General features: G+C 42.8%; 2 protein-coding genes across 3 annotated transcripts; both read left to right on the top strand.

Annotated features, from left to right (window-relative positions):
- Window positions 1-1718: 1718 nt before the first annotated feature.
- Window positions 1719-13768, top strand: mki67 (marker of proliferation Ki-67). The gene is made up of 16 exons (XM_069691420.1): window positions 1719-1824; window positions 2427-2530; window positions 2894-2975; window positions 3214-3329; window positions 3844-3913; window positions 4012-4084; window positions 4438-5043; window positions 7048-7271; window positions 7356-7881; window positions 8183-8298; window positions 8578-8761; window positions 8862-9005; window positions 9167-10074; window positions 10531-10576; window positions 10722-11381; window positions 11818-13768. The coding sequence occupies exons 2-16, from the start codon at window positions 2442-2444 to the stop codon at window positions 13512-13514; spliced, it is 5541 nt and encodes a 1846-aa protein (XP_069547521.1). The 5' UTR covers window positions 1719-1824; window positions 2427-2441; the 3' UTR covers window positions 13515-13768.
- Window positions 13769-14476: 708 nt separating this feature from the next.
- tut1 (terminal uridylyl transferase 1, U6 snRNA-specific) lies at window positions 14477-20559 on the top strand. 2 transcript variants are annotated; one of them, XM_069691421.1, is made up of 10 exons: window positions 14477-14708; window positions 15096-15286; window positions 15418-15624; window positions 15991-16105; window positions 16196-16323; window positions 16438-16664; window positions 16791-16900; window positions 17712-17834; window positions 18376-18468; window positions 19081-20559. In XM_069691421.1, the coding sequence occupies exons 1-10, from the start codon at window positions 14633-14635 to the stop codon at window positions 20211-20213; spliced, it is 2403 nt and encodes an 800-aa protein (XP_069547522.1). In that variant the 5' UTR covers window positions 14477-14632; the 3' UTR covers window positions 20214-20559. The 2 variants fall into 2 exon arrangements, with proteins under 2 accessions (XP_069547522.1, XP_069547523.1); XM_069691422.1 differs by lacking the exon at window positions 17712-17834.
- Window positions 20560-22412: the final 1853 nt, after the last annotated feature.

Raw genomic sequence — 22412 nt, 5'->3', positions numbered from 1 at the left:
GAAGTATGGAATATGTTGCAATTTTGTCAAGATTATCAAGCGACTTTGAAAAAAAAAAAAAAAAAACAACAACAAAAAAAGATTAAAAAATAAAACCAACATTTAATAATTACATGCGTTTGCGTTGTTCATGTGTCATTGTTTTTATTCTCTGCTACAGGGGTGTCTTCAAGTCACCGTTAATACTTAAAGTCGGTGCTGCGTATTGCGACCGCCCACCAGATAAACACCAGACCAAAGACAAATCTTCACAGCCTTAAATCAAAATCTGCTTTTAGGTTGGGTTTAGACAAAACATAACTTTTAAATAAGAAATAGCACAATCTAAATCTTTAAAGCAGATTTTTTTAAAAACAACTCCCAATGCTCAAATCAGAACTTAGCAGCTAGTGTTAGCAAACTTGGGATATTTTGCTGTATAGCATACAATTAAGAGAGCGAGTCTGCTGACTTTGTGGCTTCTACCCTACTTGTGCTTTTCTAACATTCTTTTAGCAAGCATGCCATATCCTGTAATTGTAGTTGGTGGCTACAGCGGCTGCTGTTGAGAAGAAAACGCATATACAATTTTAAAATAAGATGAACAAAGTACTGGAGGAAATTACCTCAAAAAGCAACACTACCTTGAACCAGGCTGATAGATTTACAGATGGTTCTACTTAATTTGGCTATAGATGGTGCAGAGCGGATTATTCTATTAAAATATACAATGCTAGCTGCAAAAGGTGGTGTCAAGAGGAATATAACGCCAAGAGTAATTGTTACTTAATTGTGTGCACCAAGCTCAGGCAGACAAGTCTGGTCTGTACTTGACTTTAGGCATCAGGAAAATTGACATTTTAACATACTGCAAATATTGCACAAAAGATTGTTAAAACAAAACAGTTTGTCTTCCTTATGGCTTTACATACTTATGTTTTAGAGCACATTAGATTATGAATAAGAGTCTATAAACATTTGTCACTAAACATATCTGATGGTCCTGGAGCATTAACACATTAACTGAATAAAGCTCCTATCAATTTCACTATTAACACCCGTGTTTTTTTTCTCTGCAATTTAATGTCAAAATGTGTGTTTAAAAGGTCTTATCATGATTATATGCTGCAAATGTAGAACTTAAAATAATGTCTGTTCAAATGCTTTAACATCATGTATGTTAAACCCATGAAGCAGCTGTCAATCTGCATGTAGTTGTGGCTGTTTCAAGATCAATTCGGTCCATTTTTGCAAAATAATTTCTGGATAGCGGCAGAGATGGCAAACCTAATTTTCAGGAAGAAGCCCAGTACCTGTCTGACAAAAAAAAAAAAAAACTCCCACTGCTCGTAGCACGCACCGCCCTCCTACAGAGAGTGTGACGTTTCAACCAATCGAAATCCTTCGCGCGGAATTTCAAATATTTTCAAACGACCAACGCTTCACTTGAGGTGAGATTATTCCGCCAAATTTGTAAACAAAATAGTGCCTTTTCTATAAATGTAAGTTAAACTTGATTCAGGTCATCAAATAGAATCTTTAAAACGTAGTGACACAAAATAATGCATATACCGTATCCGAAACCATCTGTTAATGCGAGTATTTTCGGGGGTTAATGTGCGTGTGTAGTTTGGCGGAGTGATACCGCAACCATCTCTGGAAGAGACGAGAGACAACTAGGAACGGCTGTTTAAGCAAGTTTGCGTTAGATAGTAGTCGGTATGTACGGTAGTCATATCTGCCTTTAAGTCTTAAATTATATTATTGTAAAATTCCGCTTTTGTTACAGCCCGGTCGATGTTTATGGATTTCCAGAAGTTAACGTGTCATTGAACGGACCTTCAGGTGAGGTTACATCCAGTCTAATTTAACATTATGTATTTCGTGACGTCGCGTAATGGCGACACGACGATGAGTTTTAACGTTGGAGATATAGCTAAATTATCGCTCCACGTTTTAACTTTTAACTGCAAAGACCGTATCGTGTTTTACAGTGTAGTTAGCAGCCGGTGATACTTAAGTTTTCTACGAAACTTTCTATGAAAGTTGCCCTCGAGGCGACATTGCACGTGGGATGTTGCAGATCTTTTTCAGTTACGTTTTAATTCATGAATAATGAATAATGGTCTTAATTTGAAACGGTAAACGTAAAACGACGTTAATTCCACCCAAAGTAAAAACAAACAAACAGTATGAGCCGAGACAAATGTCACCAACTAACATTGGTCGGCTAAAATTAAATGTTTTTAAACTCTTAAATTATTCTTTTTTTTGTTTGTTTTTTTGGTCACACTACTTGCCTCAAGATTTGTACACGTCTGAAAGGCTTCTTTGTAACGTTGAAATGAAGTGGTCTTTAAAAAATTAAACGTTTTCCCAAAGTTGACGTCATGTTGCTTTTCCAGCTTTGCACAGTTTGACACCTTTTGGTTTGGTCATCTTCCCAGGTATCATCTGCAAAAATGCCATTGCATGGAAAAATAGTCGTGATTAAGAGGAGTGGAAAAGATGGGACTGAATTTCCTCTCACTGCAACCTGCTTATTTGGAAGGTGAGGTCAATAAAATGCATTTTGTGGATATGATGTTTTCTAAAAAAATAAAAATGTGATAATTTCCTATTCTGTATTAAATATTATTTCCTCTCCCGTTTCGTCGTAATTGCAATGGTTGTTGTCTTCTATTTGTATGACAGACCGCACATGCACATGTAGTGTCCATCAACATCCACTAAGTGTAGCCTCGTGTTGGGTTTAGGTTTAGAGGAGGGCCATCGGCAGCTGACGTCAGAATCTACGTGTCTGCTCACCACCTCCGAGCCACAAGTCTCCACAGTGTTAATTCACAAGTTCACTTGAATTTTCGACCTTTTGCCTCCCCGGTGTTGACACGTTTGTTTCTTTGTGATCTTACAGGCAGCCTCACTGCGACATTCGTATTCAGCTTCCTCAAGTCTCCAAGGAGCATTGCAGGATTGACTTGAATGAAAATAAAGAGGTAACAACGCAAACTGAACATGACCACATTGACTTGTAGTGTTTCAACTTAAATCTGGATTTATTTATTTTTTTTGGTATCTGCAAAAATCAATATTGTGGTTAAAATCGAATTGCGTAACTCATTTCTGAATCGATTGTGAGGAATCTTGACCATAACAGAAATAAAATAGTTGCTAACGTTAATATTCTGCTTTGACAAGTTTTTTTGTTGTTATTTTTGTGTTTCTCTCTCCCAGGTCATTTTGACCAATTTGAGTTCAGTGACTCCAACATGTGTTAATGGAGATGCTTTACAGCAGTCGGAGCGTTTGAAGCACGGAGATGTGATAACTATTATTGACCGTTCTTTCAGGTGAGTGTGAAAAGAGACATTTCGCCATCCTTATTACCTCGGGTTAATTGCCTGCCACAAAGTCAAAAAAATGGCTTTGTTAGTGTCAACATTTATGACAACTTTTTTTATTAAAATTTGTGTTCCAGCTGCTTACGTACAAGTCTATAAGTAACAAAAATAAGAAACGGCACATTACACTTCTAATAATGATTTATAAGGCAATATTGCATAGTTACAAATTCCTGCAAAATACATGTGGTGGGAAATTTTTGTTTAATTATGTATAGTTTTCACGCATAGACAGAAAATCAAATAGTATACACTTTAAAAAAAAATATATATATATATAATTTGTGTGAATAATGGGAGATCCACGGACCAAAAATGTGTCTGGAAATTTAAGTACAGATACAATTTATTTCAAGAACACATACTGAATGCAATGGAAATGAAATAGCAATGGTCCTGTTGCCCTGATGTTCCTTTTTTTATGATTGATGTAAGTAAGTTTTGTTGTTCATAATCATTTCAGGTTTGAATACCCACCAGCACCCACACCAAAGAAGAGGTCTTCCATTGGAGGCAAAGCTGAAACCCTCAAAGTAAACAACTAATTTTTGCATTTCAGCCATCCCAAACCCCTTCAATTTTACATTTTCCCTATTTTACAAATGTGGTAATAAACATTTCTTATGTTTAGATTCTTCAAGATCAGCAAGTGGGTGACTCTGGCATTGTTGAAACAGAAGAAAAGATCTCTGAAATATCCACAGGTGAGATTGTATGATAGTGTTTATTCTGAATTTGTATTAAAAAAAAGAAAAGAAAAAAAAAGCTACTTGTTACTTCAAAAGACAATGATTGATGAAATCACAAGAAAAACTGACATTAAACAAATCAATCGCAGTTGATGAAGATTGTTTTACATGATTAATACAGGTGCAGATGATTGTCATTATGTGTTGTGTACATTCTTTAAATTGATATTTGTATAGTCTGTTTTTATATAATCTGTACCATTGATGGGGATATTGTTTGTCCATGGTTTCTCCACCCGACACTTGTTGTTTTTGTTTCAAATTATTTCAACTAGCAGGTAAACTTGACCGATTTTGTTCTTTTAAAGACCCTCATCTTAAAGATGGAGCTAACCACAACAACATCCAGCGATCCCTGGAGAAAGCTGTGGAGGTGGAGTCGCTGCAAAGCAAGCCAAGCTCCCCCTTCAACGACCTGTATCAAATGATCAAAAAATCTCTGGATGTCAAGACCCCACGGAAATCTGCTGCCAGTCTGCTTCAGACACCTTCTCCAAAGCTTTGCACTCCAAAGCCTGGATCGCTCAGGAAGAATGATGGAAAACCTGCCGCCACAGAAGACAAAAGCACTCCGGAGAAGGGGAAAGCTGACGTCTCAGCTAGCGGAACCCCAGAGTCTGCCAAGAGGCCGAGGAGGTCCTCAAAGGTTCCTTCTGCTGAGGTGTCTGGACCCAGAGCAGAGGAAGCTGAAGCAGCTTCACCTCGGAGGAGCAACAGTGCATCTCCCCAGAAGTATACAGCAGGTGAGGTTATTGAGCACATTTCTGCTCAAACACCCAAGTCGCCTGTGAGAAGGAGGAGCAAGGAAGCCACGCCTGCTGTTACTAAGGAACAAGAAGAGCAAGCAATCGCTACTCCCAAAACGGAACATCTTCGAAAGGCATCACCAAGGAACTCTGCGAAAGCTGAAAAAGGTTTTACATCTACATACAGTGGGGCAAAAAAAGTATTTAGTCAGCCACCAATTGTGCAAGTTCTCCCACTTAAAAAGATGAGAGAGGCCTGTAATTTTCATCATAGGTATACCTAAACTATGAGAGACAAAATGAGAAATTTTTTTCCTGAAAATCACATTGTCTGATTTTTAAAGAATATATTTGCAAATTATGGTGGAAAATAAGTATTTGGTCAATAACAAAAGTTCATCTCAATACTTTGTTATACAGTGAACCCTCGCTATAACGCGGTTCACCTTTCACGGTCTCGCTGCTTCACGGATTTGCATCGTGCATTGTGTTCTGCATTCTGATTGGCTAAACAGTCTCTCCGCTTCTTCTCTACCTGTTTGTCAATAACGTTGCGGTTTAATATGTACACGTACGTAAAACAGCTTGCCAAATTAAAAATAATCGATGGTGGCATGTCGGTTTATAAGAATCTTTTTGCCCAGAAGAAAAAAGAGCGACAACAACTACCGATAACTATGTTCTTCTCTCGAAAAACCACACCTGCACCGCCGGCTTTAGAAGAAAGAACCGCTGCAGAGCGGAGTCAGGATGCAGCAGCTCAGTCAAAAGAGCAGTGAAATACACGAGTCACTATTTGTCCGACTGTACTTTGTATTTGTTTTCATAATCATTTTTCATTTCCTCCCGTTCTAATCCAGTGACTCGGGTCGCAGTGGGGCGGTGCCGATCTCAGCAATTTGAAGCCTTCAGTTCGTATTGATGATTCAAATTATTATTTTACAGTACAGTAGTTATTTGTAAAAAAAAAACATTTATACAGTACTTTTATTTGTTAAACAAATGCTTGGGCCTGTAAAAAGGTTTTGTTCTTTGGTTTCAATGTATTATGGAGTATTTCATTGTATAATAATTGTAAAAAAAAAAAAGGTTACTACTTCACGGATTTCACCTATCACGGTCTCTATTTGGAACGTAACCCCCGCGATAAACGAGGGTTCACTGTATACCCTTTGTTGGCAATGACAGAGGTCAAACGTTTTCTGTAAGCCTTCACAAGCTTTTCACACACTGTTGCTGGTATTTTGGCCCATTCCTCCATGCAGATCTCTAGAGCCATGTACTGGCTTAAGCAGGGGGACACGTCTGGCACTGCAGGATTTGAGTCCCTGGCGGCGTAGTGTGTTACTGATGGCAGCTTTTGTTACTTTGGTCCCAGCTCTCTGCAGGTCATTCACTAGGTCCCCCCGTGTGGTTCTGGGATTTTTGTTCACCGTTCTTGTGATCATTTTGGCCCCACGGTTTGAGATCTTGCGTGGAGCCCCAGATCGAGGGAGATTATCAATGGTCTTGTATGTCTTCCATTTTCTAATAATTGCTCCCACAGTTGATTTCTTCACACCAAGCTGCTTACCTATTGCAGATTCAGTCTTCCCAGCCTGGTGCAGGTCTACAATTTTGTTTCTGGTGTCCTTTGACAGCTCTTTGGTCTTGGCCATAGTGGAGTTTGGAGTGTGACTGTTTGAGGTTGTGGACAGGTGTCTTTTATACTGATAACAAGTTCAAACAGGTGCCATTAATACAGGTAACGAGTGGAGGACAGAGGAGCCTCTTAAAGAAGAAGTTACAGGTCTGTGAGAGCCAGAAATCTTGCTTGTTTGTAGGTGACCAAATACTTATTTTACCGAGGAATTTACCAATTAATTCATAAAAAAAAATCCTACAATGTGATTTCCTGGATTCTTTCCCCCCATTCTGTCTCTCATAGTTGAAGTGTACCTATGATGAAAATTACAGGCGTCTCTCATCTTTTTAAGTGGGAGAACTTGCACAATTGGTGGCTGACCAAATACTTTTTTACCCCACTGTATATATATATATATATATTTATTTATTTTATTTTTTATTTTTTTGCTTTAATTAAAATACAGTAACAAGCATGCTTGTTTATATACAGTGTATTTCTGCTAGATTGCTACTAATGTACAAATACTTGTTGTTTTCTTAAACTAGTGTCCAAAAAACGCAAAGGTGGCGAGCTTGGAACAGATCTACCGACATCCAAAATGAAGAGGAAACGTGTGTCCTTCGGAGGAATCCTGAGCCCAGAGTTATTTGACAAACGGCTTCCTCCCGACTCTCCATTACGCAAGGGGGCCACTCCGCGAAGAAGCTTGTCTCTCCTGAAAGCCAAACAGTCGCTGCTCAGACGAGCATCCGCCATTGGCTTGCTAAACGTAAGACTGAGTAGATTTGACTTGCCAATGTATTTATTGTCAATGTCATGTACCCTTATTTAACATGAATCTCGTTTTTCATAGGAGTTTGAACAAGAAGGGACTCCATCCCCAAAGAAGTCACCGGGTGCCAAGAAATCTCCGAAATCCAAGTCTGCTTCTCCCAAAGCAGCATCTCCTGCAAAGAAGTCTCCCAAATCCAGATCATCTTCTCCCAAGGCAGCATCCCCTGCAGAGAAGACACCAAAATCCAAGAGTTTGTCTCCAGCACAGGGAAAGTCTCCCTCTACAAACAAAGTGGAAACTCCTAAGGCCAACAAACAGCCTAAAACTCAACGCAAGACTGCAACACCAGCTAAAACCCCCTTGAATTCTGGACTCCGGACCCCCACAGTTCAAGGACGCTTCTCTGTGTCACGCATCAGCACACCCTCTCCAGTTGCAGAAGCCGACGCTGTCCCTGAAGAAGTGCCTTCACTCACCGTTACTCCTAAAATACCTTTGAGGAGGGCGAGCATGAAGAGCACCTCGAGGAAGACTCCAGGTGTTGCCAAGAGTGCAGTAAAACTAATGCACAGAAAAGGTGGCGTTTCACGGGCATCTATGAAAGGTATTTTAAACCCTGCAATTTGTATTATTTCTTGCGTTTGCTCCAAGTATTTTATTATCCCAAGAAAACTCAATTCCATGCTTTGTCGGTGTTGTCCTTGGAGATTGTGTTTGTGTTAAATGGAATAAAGTATGAAGAGCACAGTTGAAAAGCTACATACTTTCAAGTTTTAGTGTAGCACTTTTTTTTTTTTAATCCCATCAGAAATCTTTATTGTGAGTTTCTATATTCTTTTTATATGCTAATCCCATGTAATAATGTGATTTTTTTTTTTTTCCTTTTCCTTCTCCTGTCGTCTTAGTCTTGAATTCTTGGGCAGACATTGTGAAATTTGGACAAACTAAGGCTCCAGTTGCTGTACAGCCAACAAAGAAGATCCCCCAAAAGAAAATAAAGAATGCAGTGACCAAACCACAGGTAAAGTAAGATATTGTAAGAATTAAAGGGTACATTTACATTATGAAACTTCTGTTTTTGTTTTCCTACTTTTTTTTTTTTTTTTTTTAGGTCTTGTTGGATCCATTACAAACACTCATTCTGTGTCTTTGACTGTTACTTGTCTTGATTAATAATTCAAATCTTAGGGAACAACCATTTAGACTATATTTGAAGGAGTGTGTACTCGTATAGCATTGCAAGTGTTACTGTATGTCTTGTTGTGATGCTTATACGGTTCCCTTTTTTTTTTTTTTAAAGTCTCAGACCCCGGCAAGAAAAGTCAAGGGCCATGTGAGCACTGGACATGCAGATTCACCTGCTACCATTGTTGTGGGCAGAGCTCACAAACGAGAGGTTTTACATCCAACTGCAGCGGCACCACGAGTGGTCACCAATACGGCTATCTTCAAAAAGAACATGAAAATGGACGAGGACTTGACTGGTAATTACCACTTTTCCAACAACGATAACTGGGAACACTTGTTCTTGCGTATTTTGGACTTGAAGCTTGCACCTGCTGATATCGTGCATTGTTCTTTCAGGCGTTTCTGAAATGTTTAAAACGCCTGCAAATGAAAGGAAGAGGAGATCTGTTGTCAACGAGAACAGTGCTGCAGAGACACCAGCCGGAGGTCTGGGCACGTCTGGGATTGAACCATCAGTGTTGAACACACCAGAGGAGCCAGGTAGCCTGCATGTTTGTGTTTGTGGTGTTGTTGTTATTAAGAGTGAACTAAAGCATTCAATTTGTGCACTGCATGTTCACCAAGATGAAAGAGTTTGTCTAAACAAGCCTGCTGGGATGTTAGATTAGAAAATTTAAAAAACAAACTGATTTATCTTGCAGGTGAAATGATGGTGTCTCCACTGACTGTTGAAGCTACAGTAAAAGGAAGAAGATACAACAGTGATGCAGTCCAACGCCTCCTTAATGGAGATGAAGAGTCGAGCTTCATCAGTGACATCCCTGCCTTGGAGGCTACCTCTGAGTCCAGTGAACAGCAGGACACCGATGTGACGACAACCTCTGTAACGACTCCCAAACAGAAGCCAGAATTACCCGAGTGTCTCACTGGAGGTAAGGTGATCATGGAAACCCCAAGATCGAAACCGGAGCCTGTTGAGGACCTGAGAGAGAAGATTATGAAAACTCCTAAGCAGAAAGCTGAACAACAAGAGTGCCTCACTGGAGTGAAGAGGATCATGAAGACCCCAAGACAGAAGGCTGAACCTGTAGAGGACATCAGAGGGAAACTTCTGACAACTCCCAAACAGAAGCTTGAACAGCAAGAGTGCCTCACTGGAGTTAAGAGAATTTTTACAACTCCAAAACAAGAAGCTGAGCCTCTCGAAGACCTAAGAGAAAAACTTCTGAAGACTCCCAAAGACCTCGAGGCTGATGGTGCTGAGGAACTTCTGCAGACGCCTGCGCACATGCAAGAATCTGAAGACCGATCAGAAGTGGCAGACATGAAAACTCCCGGGAGCTCCCCGATGATGTGTCTCACCAGAATCAAGAGGGTGATGAAGACCCCTAAGGAGAAAAGTGCTCCAGTTGAAGATATGGTCGGCGTGAAGAGGCTGATGAGAACTCCCAGAGAGAAGGGGGAGCCTGTTGAGGAGAACTTCGGCATCAAGAGAATCATGAAGTCCCCCAGGCTGAGGGGTTACGCTCCAGTGGAAGACTTCGAGGGTCTTAAAGAGCTCCTGGAGGAGCCGCTGACTGATCCCACCGCACAGCTGCAGACAGACAAGGTAATAATGGAAGCATCAACATTGATATATCTACTCCAGAACAGTGAAGTATTTAGATTGTAGATATGAGCAACATTACAGGAAGCAATTGGAATATGGAGGGGGGAAAAAAAGAAAAGAAAGGATTATTGCCACGTATTCAATTTATTATGCAACACTAGTCTAAACACTTCGGCTAATTTCCTTTTTTGTTCCTAAAGCCATCATTTATCTTCTTTCTGATTTGTTTAGTTTTGTCTCTGTAGCCACAGATATAGTTCAATCTGGTTATTTATTGAAATAACATCAAATAAAAACACAAGTCATCTCAGAGCACCCGACATAGTAAAGCCCTTGCAACATGTAATGTTAAATTTCACAAAAGCTAACCTTTTTAATGAGATATCTGTGTTCTACATGGTTTACCTGCTTTCTTTGTGCTCATTGTCTCAATTGTTTTTGATCTGTTTTTAACAGGGTGAAGATCAAATGCCTGTGGATCGTGGTGTAGATGCAGAAAAAGGTGGGCGAAGTGTAATAAGAGAAATATTAAATGGCTGATTGTAGAACTGGACAGGAGTTGTTTGATCGTTACATACTTTTAGTTAAACTATTTAGAACTGTAAATCTAACATTTCTTCTTTATTTTCTCGTTATTTTAAAAGCAGATGTTAATGAAGTCTGCAGTGAGCAGCTGGAGGTGTTGTCGGGTGGAACTGACGAAAATAAGTCAACAGATGCCGTGGAAACTGTTCTCCAGGCACCTGAATCTGAGACTTTATCTGATGTCGAGACGGCAGCTTGCAAAGTCGCAGAAATGAGCGCAGCTGCAGTTCAGAAGAAATCTGTTCGAGGCAGAAGAGTAAAACTGGTGGAATCTAAAGAGGAGGAGGATGATGAAGAGGTGGCAGCAGAAACCCCTGAAGAGCCCGCTGTCTCTGCTCCAGTCAGAGCAAGAAGAGGAAGGAAAACTGAGGCTACAGCGCCACCCGCTGCCAGACAAGCGCCAAGAGGCAGAAATGCAAAGATCACTGAAAGCAGGGATGTTGAGCTCACAATGGAAGAAAGTGTCCCTCGGCCTTCTGAAGCCGCTCCGAAGACAAAAAGAGGACGGCATGCCAAAAAAGTGTCTGATGGTCAGGCTGAAATGGATCAAGAAGTTGTCACTGAAACGGCACCAGAACCTGAGAGTGAACGGAGCGCTTCAATACATGCCGACAACAAAGCAAATGAGAAGGCTGTGCTGAAGCCCAGGAGAGTGAGAAAAGCTAAAGAATCAGTGCCAGACATGCACACCGAAGATGTTCCTCAAGCTGACCTGGCAGAAGGTATCTCATCCCTTTTTCTTTAGTTTTGTTTCTTGCCTGTTGATTTAATGAGATGTCCCCTAAAAAAAAAAAAAAAAACAGTTTTGATCCCATACAACATTTTGGTATTTGGTAAATGTACCTTCCCTTTTTGGGAGTATTCACAATTGTGCATATACATTTAAACACGGTAAGATATGGGAGATACGAGTTGGAGTCCAAACATGCTGTTGGAACAGATTTGACGACTATTGGTTGGTCTATATTGAAATGGTTTGATCCATTTTATGCTCAGGTTTTGTTTAAATTCATATTTACAATTAGTGTCTGCATATTCATAATTATGGTGGGGGCAGATGTGCCGTCTTTAACTGAGCAGTTAAACATTATTATTATTATTAAACACCTGTAAATGTATTTCTAACATTTCTTCTTTGTTTTGTCATTACTTTAAAAGCAGATGTTAATGAAGTCTGCAGTGAGCAGCTGGAGGTGTTGTCGGGTGGAACTGATGAAAATAAGTCAACGGATGCCGTGGAAACTGTTCTCCAGGCAACCGAATCTGAGACTTCACCCGATGTCGAGACGCCAGCTGCAGTTCCGAAGAAATCTGTTCGAGGCAGAAGAGCAAAACTGGTGGAATCTAAAGCGGCTGAGGATGAAGAGGTGGCGGCAGAAACCGCTGAAGAGCCCGTTGTCTCTGCTCCAGTCAGAGCAAGAAGAGGAAGGAAAACTGAGGCTACAGCGCCACCCGCTGCCAGACAAGCGCCAAGAGGCAGAAATGCAAAGTCTCAAGAAAGCACCCTTGAGCAACCTGCTGTTGAAACACAGCTGACGGCTGAGGTTTCCTCTGAAGCCGTCAGTGACCAAACTTCTCAAGGAGGTGAGTCTGCAGCCCCAACTGAAGAAGCTGTCGTGAAGCCCCGTAGAGGGAGAAAACCTAAAACGCCAGCTCAGTCAGAGCAAAATGAAGCCGCCAGTGCCGAACAGCAGCCTCAACAGCCCGTTCTCGCCGCTGTTGGAAAACCAAGAAGAGGAAGGAAGACGAAAGCTGACACCGCTGAACAAAATGAGGCGGTGGAAGACACAGCTGTCACAGAGGAGACCATGCAGCAGGCTCAGCTTCCAGTCAGGGCCAAGAGGGGAAGAAATGCCAAACAGGAAGAAGAAAAGATGCACAACAATGACAAGACTACGTCACTTAATACCCCAAAATCTCTGCCCGTTCAGAAATCAAAGAGAACCAGAAAGTCTGAGCAGGACCCTGTAGAACCAAGAGAAGTCCAAACCACCGATGTTGTTCCAGAGAAGGCAGAAGCTCCACTTGCTGAACCGGTGACGATCCGTGAACAAGCTGCCGTGGCTGCAAAGCCCAGGAGAGGAGGGCGCAAAGCAAAGCAAGACACTGAGAGTGTAACTCCCGTGGAATCCACCGAGGTCCAAGAGGTCGCTGACAAACCCAAACGCGGTCGGAGAGCAAAACAAGTCACTGAAGAAGTGGAAGTCACTGCTGAAAGTCCTGAACATGAGCTGCAGGCTGAAGAGAAAACAACTGTGGAGCCAGTTGCTCCAGTCAGTAAACCCAGCAGGGCGAGGGGGGTGAAGACATCAGGGAAAAACGAGATCTCGCAAGCCGTTCCAGCCAAGAGAGCGCGGCGAGGTGCAGCGTCTCCTCTTGAGGATGCAAAGTCCACAGTCCCGGTTTCAGAGTCGGGTCCAGCTGCAGCCGGACCAGCAAGGAAGGGAAGACGGGCAGCAGAAAAGCCTTCAGCAGAAGAAGCCACCAACGACCGGGCAAGTCCCTCCGAAGATTTAAGCAGCGCTGTCGTGGAAGACGCAAAAACGTCCAAAAAATCTGTCAAGTGGAAATCCGGCCTGGAAGTCTCTGGGATTTCAAAAGTGACACCTGCAAAGGCAGGTCGAGGTCGGAAGTCCAAACTCGCCGACCCGGAAAGCCAAAATGTGTCAAAGGACGCAAAGAAAATTGAAGAGGAGGATCTCTCAGATGAAGTTGCTGAAGCACAGCCCGTCAAGAGAGCCCGGCGAGGTGCAAAGAGTGACGTCACCGCGGAATCCACAAGCAAGCTGGATCCTAAGAAAGCTGAAGCTGAAACGCAGCCAAAAGCCCGCAGAGGAAGACCAGCAAAGAAGTAGACCCATTTGTATATATTTTTAATTCCAGTTACTTTTGGGTCTTCTTTTTTTTGGTACCTTTTTTTTCTCGATTTTGCGGCATTTTAGTACGTAGTTTTATCTACTGAAAATGAAGCACTGTTCTTCTTTTTTTTTTTTCAGTACAGCAGGGATTCTTGTTTTAATCATTTATTTTGTGACAAGTTGTATGTTCTTCACTGATTCTACAAATATTTTGTGTGCCCCCAAAAAAAATGGTTATTAAATTTTTTTACTACAATGGAAAAACTACTGTGATTCTTTTTTCCCCCTCAATATTTCTGAATTTTGTTATTAATTGATTGCATCGACATGTTGCAATGAAATGACTGATGGTTCGTCAAATGGCTTACAGGTTATAGTAAAGATGTCAACAAGCGATGTTTGTTTCCTGGTAACTTGGTCACTTTCCTGATTGTTCTCAAAGGCAGAAGTCAAACTACACAATATTTGCAAAAACACATTTGTATTTTACTTGGTAAGTTTGGGTCAAAATGTCAATTGATAAGTGGATTATTATTATTATTTTATTATTTATTTTAAAAGAAAATTTAACTGAGCTTTTAACAAAAGAACCATAAGGAATAGCTTGTCAGTGTCATTGAATATGTTTATTTAGTTTTGATTGTCAGTTCTTGTAGATACAAAATAGGTATTGCAGTCGACTTTTAGATTAGACATCAAAAAGGGTTGCGTAACATTTAGGAGGGACTATTTATTAAACAACAGAGAAAACATCTAATTACAGTGCATAGTTGCGTGTTAAAAAGGTGTGTGCCATCAATTAAGATAATACCAATAAAAAGTTGTTTCGAATTTTCCAGAAAGATTGTTTGGTGCGTAAATAAATACCCTGAGTTTACGGAAAATCCCCAACATTTGAGTAAAAAGGAACTTTGTGATAAAGACACGAGCAACCCGGACACATTATGGAGACGGACTCGAAAACAACCGTAGACCTAACGCGGGAAGGAGATTTGAGAAGCGCATGGAGGACGGTCGGAATCCAAATTTCCCGACTGCTCGAACGCTTATTTTCATTTGTGTGGAGTTCTACTTAACTTTTTTTTTTTTTTTAATTTTGTTTTGTTTTTGCCACCATGTCGTCAGACCGTGACATAAAGACGTCGCCGAGAGGTTTTCACTGCACCCTGTGCAACGTCCACTTACCGAACAGTAAGTAACGTTGGCTAACTTCAGCCACATGCAAGTCTGCTGAAGTCCCTTTTTTTTTTTTTTTTTTTCCCAGGCGGGTAAACCAACAGCACCGTGGTAGGAAAATACAAATCCAGACAACTAACTAAACTGATCAGGGAACAGCTGTAACCTTTCTACAGAGAGTCAAACTGAAAACTGGATGTTGTTCCATAACCTTAATACCATGAATATTTCCCACCGTCTGCCATGTACACTCAGTTCATTTGCCATTTCTATTCGTAACTTTACAGCCAAATATCTACTACGTATTGTATTTGACGGCTGTAATTAGATGTGTTATTCTCCAAAACTACGGTAGGTCATATCATTTGTTGTGGTTGCTCATCTTGTTTTGATGTTTTGCAGTGCCGAGCTTGGATCAGCATGTGAAAGGGCGGAAGCATCAGACTCTGAGCACCGTGAGAGACACCAGGAAGACCCAGGAGGCGCACAGTGTGTTCGTCAGCGGCATCAAGCCGGACGTCTCTCAGTCTGACGTCGTCGAGTACTTCCAGCAGTTCGGGGCTGTCGCCGAGGTTATCATGGACAAAGACAAGGTCGGACGGCCGCACACGGGTGACGTATCGCTTACCGTGAAGCGATTTCCCAAGTACGGCGTTGGAACGTGCCGGGACGTCCGGGGAAGTGGCTCGTGGTCTGACAGCCGTGTGTTTCTCCGCCCTCACAGGGTCTGTATGCCATCGTGCTGTTCAGCGAGAGCGAGAGCATACAAGCGGCTCTGTCCCGTGCCGAGCACCAGCTTAAAGGCCTGAAGCTGCGCGTTAAACCTCGGGAGAAGAAGGAGTTCAAGTTGATTCCCAAGAAGAAGAACGACCCGCAGAACCTCCAACAAGTGTTTGACCGGCTCAAACCTGAGCTGTGTCAGCTGGTGTCTGTAAGCATCCTCTTATAGATATGGCAGACCGACTTGGTTGTAGGGCTGCTAATGGAGCCTTCAGAGTCTTAAGTGTCAGTTTAGGTCCAAACTACAGTTTATTTGTTTATTTTTTTTATCATACCACGACTTGTTCTTTACATGTTAATTGCAAGCAGTTTTGGACATTTGTGTTAAAAACCAGATAAACTTTATGCACTGACAAACGTCAAACAGTAGAATCGATGAGCTTGTTTCTAATACGCGTGTTTGTTATCTTTGTCGATGAGAATAAACGAGCATAGTTCAACATCGTTGTTATTCAGGTGTCTCGCAAACAAAAGAGCTCTCGTGTCCTTTTTTTTTTTTTTTTTTTCTCTCCTCCAGGTGGAGGCGCAGATGCACTTCATTGTTGAGCGATTTCAGCTGGGAGAAAACGAAAACAAGGCCCGAGGGTTGCTGGTTCAACTCCTGCAAGAGGTTTTCGTCGAGTTTTTTCCAGGTGACCTCCGAAAGTTGACGCGTGTCTTTCATAACGATTACGGTGTAAAAGGTTGTCTCGTATTTGACGCTGCGTTTGGACGGGTTGCAGACAGCCAGATTCTGCCGTTTGGTTCGTCTGTGAACAAGTTCGGCATCCACTCCTGTGACCTCGACCTGTTCCTTGACCTCGAAAACACCCAAGTGTTCCAGGCCCGCGCCAAGTCCACCTCAGAACAGGTCTGACATTTGTACACACACACACACACAGGAAGTGGTGGCTTTTGACCTCAATGTTCAGCAAAAATGAGGCACATTTTATACCTCCTTTTCTAATTACCTCTCTCTCTTCAGGCAGGAGAAGGAATGTCAGACGATGGCCGCTCTGAAGACTCCATCCTGTCTGACATTGACCTGTCCACTGCGTCTCCAGCTGAGGTTCTGGAGCTCGTGGCAACGATACTCAAACGCTGCGTCCCCAGCGTGCACAAAGTCCACGTGGTCACCAGCGCTCGTCTCCCTGTAGTCAAGTTCCATCACCGCGAGCTGAACCTGCAGGGGGACATCACCATTAACAACAGGTCAGTGGAGGACGTTCAGGATATCTTCAATATTGTGGGGCATCAGAAGTCCCCCGACGTGGTGAGAATTTATTTCGCCTCGATTACTGTTTGGTTTTCTCTCATCCCGTGTGCATCTCTCACCAGACTCGCGGTAAGGAACACCCGCTTCCTCCAGCTGTGTTCGGGGATGGAGGACAGACTGAGGCCTCTGGTGTACACCGTCCGCTACTGGGCCAAGCAGAAGCAGCTTGCCGGTAGGATGCAGTCACTTCAAATAGATGCGTTTTTGAACATGGAATTTTGTGTGTTTTAGTTGCCTGTGCATTCAGGTCGTCGTTTCATATTTTTTTTTTCGGTCAACAGATGTCGGTAGATCTTCACTTTTCCTATTTATGATCACACTGATATCTGAATGCACAGATTTGCGATGTCTTTTACCACCCTGTTATGTGCAAATCAAGACGGAAAACGCGCCGCTGCTTTTTGAGGCAGGCGATGTCTCCCGGTAGAGAATAAAACCCTAATCAGAGTTCTTCTTTGGAGAACGCACTAATTACCTTTACGTCTGGCCTGCAGCTTCCCCGTTCCCTTTGAACTGCAGCTTTCATCAAGGCACTCTGTGCAGAGCGATGAGCGGAGCACGGCGAGATCAGGTCGCTGTCGTAATTCTAAATTACAAACGTGTAGTGCCAACAAAAAACACAAATAATGACAGAGGAAATGATTGCGTTTCATAAATGCGCTTTCCAACGTCCTCTATCAAAGACATCGCTTCGCAACTACAGCATATGAATCGATGCCTGAAGCAGTGCTGCGGTTTACAATACATCCATCCAATCACGACGTTAACCGCAGCGACATTCAGGTTACGGGAGTCTCCGTCCGTCCTCGCTTGTAAGCGAACAGGTGAACAGGGAAATCATTTTTGTATCGCCAACCCCACGCTCCGAAATGCCTTTCATACCGTTACAAAGATCTTTTCGCTGTTGATCGTATCGTAAATATTCAATCGCAAGGACATGTTCTCATCACGATCCCCGGCCACACTGGCGTTGTGCTGTGCAGGCAATCCCAGCGGCGCCGGTCCTCTTCTCAACAACTACGCTCTGACACTGCTGATCATCTTCTTCATGCAAAACTGCGAGCCTCCCGTCCTGCCCACGGTGGAGCAACTCAAACGCATGGCCTGTAAGTGCTGCATCGCTCCTTTGTTCAAAAGGCCTCACAGGAACATTATTGTACACTGAACCTACTTGCAAGTTTTACACTCGTCGTGTCGAGGAATATTGAGCTCTCACTGATTTCTTTGAACTGTCCTTTTTCTGGGACAGAATGAGTGTAAAACACACATCGTTAATAAGAAAGAAAAAAAAAACAAGGTTTGGTGCACACAGTTTCATTTTTGTTTTTGTTTTTCTGAAATGAACACGGGATCAAAAATATACATACACTCAGGTTATTATTTTTCTTCTGCGGAGAAACTCGGACAGTTCATTCCTCCTCCAACAAGACTGGACCGCTTGTAATTTTTACAGCAAAATGAACATTAGTCGGGGATTTTAGTTGGTCTATATTTTAATGTTCCACATATTTCACTTTTTCTTGTAAGGATTGACAATATTAAAGACGTTGAAATTATTTTCAGATTTCCGTGATTTTAATTTGCCTTTTTTTGCCGCGACTTCAAATACACGCCGTTTGTCAACCTTCGATAATAATCTCCTGGCAGGTGAGGAGGAGGAGTGCGTCCTTGAAGGCTGGAACTGCACCTTCCCCAGTCAGCCCATTGCTGTGCCCCCCTGCAAGAACACGCAGGACCTCTGTAAGTAATTCAAAAAAAGAAAACGGAAAATGTATTGTAAGGCTGGGTGATACGGTCCTAAGATAATATCAAAGATATTTCTGGGTATCTCTGCGGTGACGATATTCGAAATATATTTTATTATTAATGCGAGAAGAATATATCGCAACGAAATAGAGATGGGTCGTAATTTGTGAATTTTTCAGATAGAAACTAGGATGGAATAGTTTGAGACTATCATCTTGTCGTATTTGCCTCGCCTCTTCACTGGTAGTAATGTTACTCCTGCCAGCAGGTGGCGGTAATGCACCAAAAAGCTGTTTGCCAACTGCCGATAAATGACAAAAGGAGAAGAACACTTACTACGAGGCGCCAGTAAAACGTGTAGCGCTGTGAGATTAGACACAATACGAGGTTTTGTTATCATATTAGAAATTGTACCGATAAGCTATGGCAAACCCCGAATGTGTCATTTTCTCCAAGTAAGAGAATTGCGTTTATTCGGTCGAGACTTCCTGTGACATCATTGCTTGTAATCCAGCTCCTTCTTGAATCTTGGATGTGACTTCATCTCAACGTTCTTAAATGCCATGTCACCGTCACATCACGGGCGTGTGTGTCTCCTGTACGCAGGCACCCTGCTCGCTGGCTTCTTCACCTTCTACGCCAACTTTGATTTCGCCAGCAGCGTCATATCTCTTCGGGAGGGACGGGCACTCCCGATCACAGATTTTCTCAGTCAGAAAATAGAAGAGGAGTTGATGCAAGAGGAGCAACCTGCCAAGGCCCATCACCACAGTCCCAAACTGGGCCCCCTAAACCTCTTGGACCCTTTTGAGCTCTCCCACAACGTAGCTGGAAACCTGAACGAACGCTCTCAGCGCAGTTTCCAGAAGGAGTGCCAGGAGGCTGAGAAGTACTGCCGCAGCCTGCAGTACCAGCGCAAATCCACCAAGGGGAAGTCATGGGGGCTGGTGCGCTTATTTACCCCACACGGGGAAGTCCGGCATACCAAAACGGAGCAGCTGACCATCAGCATCCCCTTCAAATCGGCATCGCTCCCCAAAGTGCTGCGTAATCAGCTGCAAGCTGCTGGAGATGATTTCCGGCCGCTGTGGTTCCGGAAGGTTTGCTCCGCTGTGGAGGGAGTGTTGAAAACTGTTCTCAAGTGTGACCTCGCTCCCTCCGCCGACGCCGTATTCGGGGAGGATTCAGCTGTTGCTGCGGAGGAAATAGAAACTCCATCAGCTTCCCTCCGATCGTCAGCAAGCGACAGTTTTGACAGTGTTGAGTTTCAGAATGAAACCAGCCCTTCAGGTGCAGCTGTCGCCGGTGCAAAGAGGCCGATGTCTTCCGACAGCGATGCTTCTGTGTCGCCTCGAAGCAAAAAGCCAAGAATGGCCAACAGGGGAAAGTCCGAAGTCCCTCACTGGATCTGTGTGCAGAAGCACATCGTGTGGGCCGGCAGGAGAAAAGTGAGAAGGGAGCTGATCAAAGATACGGACTCGATGCCAGAGGGTAGCTGCATGGAGCTGGAGTCCCAGGTCACCGCTTACATCACTGAAAAAGAGCAGGCGCTCAAGGTCCCCGTGGAGTTCAGGGTTCAGCCCCAGATGGTGGGTGGGACAGAAAGCACGAAGGCTGTGCTCAAGTTGGAGCCAACCAGCGACGAGACAGGAATCTTTCAAGACTTCTTTCATTTCCTGGAAGCTTTCTTACCCAAGATGGTCGAGACATTGTTGGAGAAAGAAGTGGACAGTGCTTAACATCTCTTCGGATGAGAGATGCCATTACTTCTACAAAAGTGAACCCTTGAGAGTCGAACATAAAGAGCCAGTACTGCGGCTTAAATTAACCAGCCGTCTCTTATTCAATTGTAAATATGGATGTCCAGTTTGTAATTGTTCCCATTTATACTGTATGTTTGTACCTCTGCGTTCATTGGTGTTTCGTAATAAGATGTTCTGATTAAGCCTGCTTTTAAGTTGGAGAGATGTCTTTTGTTTTAGAACATTTCTGTTTCCAATAATCCTCTTAAATGATGAAACTTTAGAGTTCGCCTTCGTTGGGATCTGATGGCGTTTTTAAACGAATAAAAGCTTTCGTAAAACACTCCCAGGACCATATGCAACCATTTTTTTGGGCCTTCAAGAATCAAGTCCATTTAAATTAAAGCGTTACTTTTACATCAAAAAGTCAGGAATTGTCGTTTAACGATGGGGGTCTGCGCTTTTGATTCCACTTGTTTTGCCGTTGACCAGAAAGAGGATGTTGAGCCGAGCTTTTCTCCAGTCAGGTCTTCGCTCAGACGACTGAGACGGATGAGAGTAATTACTCAGGCAGGCAGACTGCTTTATTACAGCAAGACGAGCCGGAGCTGAGGGATGCGCAGAGCTCCGGTGTGCTGATTAACATCATTCATCTCACTTTTAAAGGGAAACACAGATGACCAGCTGGTTAGATAAAGCTATGGAGTATGGTGACGGCTGTGATGATAAAGCGCTTTAAGATGACATGCAGCGTGGTAGGTAATCTGACACGGGTTCACGTTGCTGATTGGATGTTTGTTGTTCACAATATATTCTTTGGAAGTAATACGAAAAAAAAAGAAAAAAAAAAGCCCATATACTAAAGGTAGTCTTTTTAAAGCTTGTTTATTTTTTTTTTTAATATAAGATTCAGGCCGAGATATCTCAACTATTTATTGGATTGTTTGGAAGTGTTCTAGAGACGACTGATGACTTGTAGCTCCTCCTTGAGCTTTTACATTTGTGGTTTTGAATGAAATATGGTTCACGACAACACGCGATGATGTAAGGTTGTCAATTTGTCAGTTGCACTCCTTTGGCAAGATGTTCCGAAACTACCGAAGGGAAAATATTTCAACGGCTAATTGGAAGGACGACCATGAAATCTGGTCCGCACATTCCCCCCCCCCCGAGTTACAACAGCTGGTAAACCTTTCATCTGCTATCGTCTGGTCAACATTTCACCATTTGTAATACTTTGGTTTGTGACTAAATAACCTGCAAAAGTGATGACATCCCCTTTCAGATCCCTTCCTGTTCCCAGGGTCGTGTGTGTGCTGGATTTATAGGCCTTTAGGCCATAATGGGGGAACATGACAATGGGTCCTATTATCCAAAGATCATACGTTCACAGGGTCCCATGTCCCCCACCTCTGAGCACATGCATACACCCGTATTTATACTTACTATGACCCTGACAACGCACCCTTCCCATCAGCCCTAGCTGTATTGCTTGTTAGAAAACGTCAGCTCGCTAACGTGCTGAACAGATGGCAAACATACCTGAGCAACATTTTTGAACATGTTAGCATGCTCGCATGAGGAGTTGGCTCACAGCGCTGCTGCACAGCCTGACGAGAGATGCTCGCTGTTTGTCTTGTTTCTTTTTGTTTTGCGTTTTTCTTGTCTGAAACACCCGACTGTATTTGTGTTTTTGATGGCGCATGACTTGAAACATCAACCGCCATCTTTCACTGACACTCTAGGCCTCCCCAACACCACCCTCCCTTTGTTTTCAAAAGTGCTCCTGATATACGACCGCTCACACACACACGCACACACACACACACACACACACACACACACACACACACACACACACACACACACACACACACACACACACACACACACACACACACACACACACACACACACACACCTCTAAGCCAGAGAATTAGAAGTGATTGATTTCAAAACGGTAAGTGTCTTTGCTCTCGGCCAAAAACAAGAGAACCAGCCGTTAGCAGTGACTCCGATAAGACTCATACGAGCCATTTTCTTCATGTTTCCCTTCACCAAGAAAAGCAATCTGTTGTGAAGTCTTTGTAAAAAAATAAATAAATAAAATAGACGGCAACATAGGCAGTCATGGATATCAATGAGATTGTTTCATTAGTTATTGATGACCAACCGGTTACAGGGAGCTCATTTGCT

The sequence above is a fragment of the Brachyistius frenatus genome, unplaced genomic scaffold (assembly GCF_029030835.1).
Source record: "Brachyistius frenatus isolate BFR_SWC_R1_liver_20210118 unplaced genomic scaffold, ASM2903083v1 Contig_11, whole genome shotgun sequence".
Classification (NCBI taxonomy): Eukaryota; Metazoa; Chordata; class Actinopteri; family Embiotocidae; genus Brachyistius; species Brachyistius frenatus.
The sequence above is the reverse complement of the archived record's forward strand: the minus strand, read 5'-3'. Positions and strand labels throughout refer to the sequence as shown.

Excerpts from the sequence above, each read along its gene's own strand:
- mki67 (XM_069691420.1), top strand. The coding sequence starts at position 2,442 with ATGCCATTGCATGGAAAAATAGTCGTGATTAAGAGGAGTGGAAAAGAT. Across the intron at positions 7,882-8,182 it reads TTCACGGGCATCTATGAAAG|TCTTGAATTCTTGGGCAGAC; the intron begins GTATTTTAAACC and ends CTGTCGTCTTAG. Across the intron at positions 11,382-11,817 it reads TCAAGCTGACCTGGCAGAAG|CAGATGTTAATGAAGTCTGC; the intron begins GTATCTCATCCC and ends TTACTTTAAAAG.
- tut1 (XM_069691421.1), top strand. The coding sequence starts at position 14,633 with ATGTCGTCAGACCGTGACATAAAGACGTCGCCGAGAGGTTTTCACTGC. Across the intron at positions 16,665-16,790 it reads GACATCACCATTAACAACAG|ACTCGCGGTAAGGAACACCC; the intron begins GTCAGTGGAGGA and ends ATCTCTCACCAG. Across the intron at positions 16,901-17,711 it reads CAAGCAGAAGCAGCTTGCCG|GCAATCCCAGCGGCGCCGGT; the intron begins GTAGGATGCAGT and ends TGTGCTGTGCAG.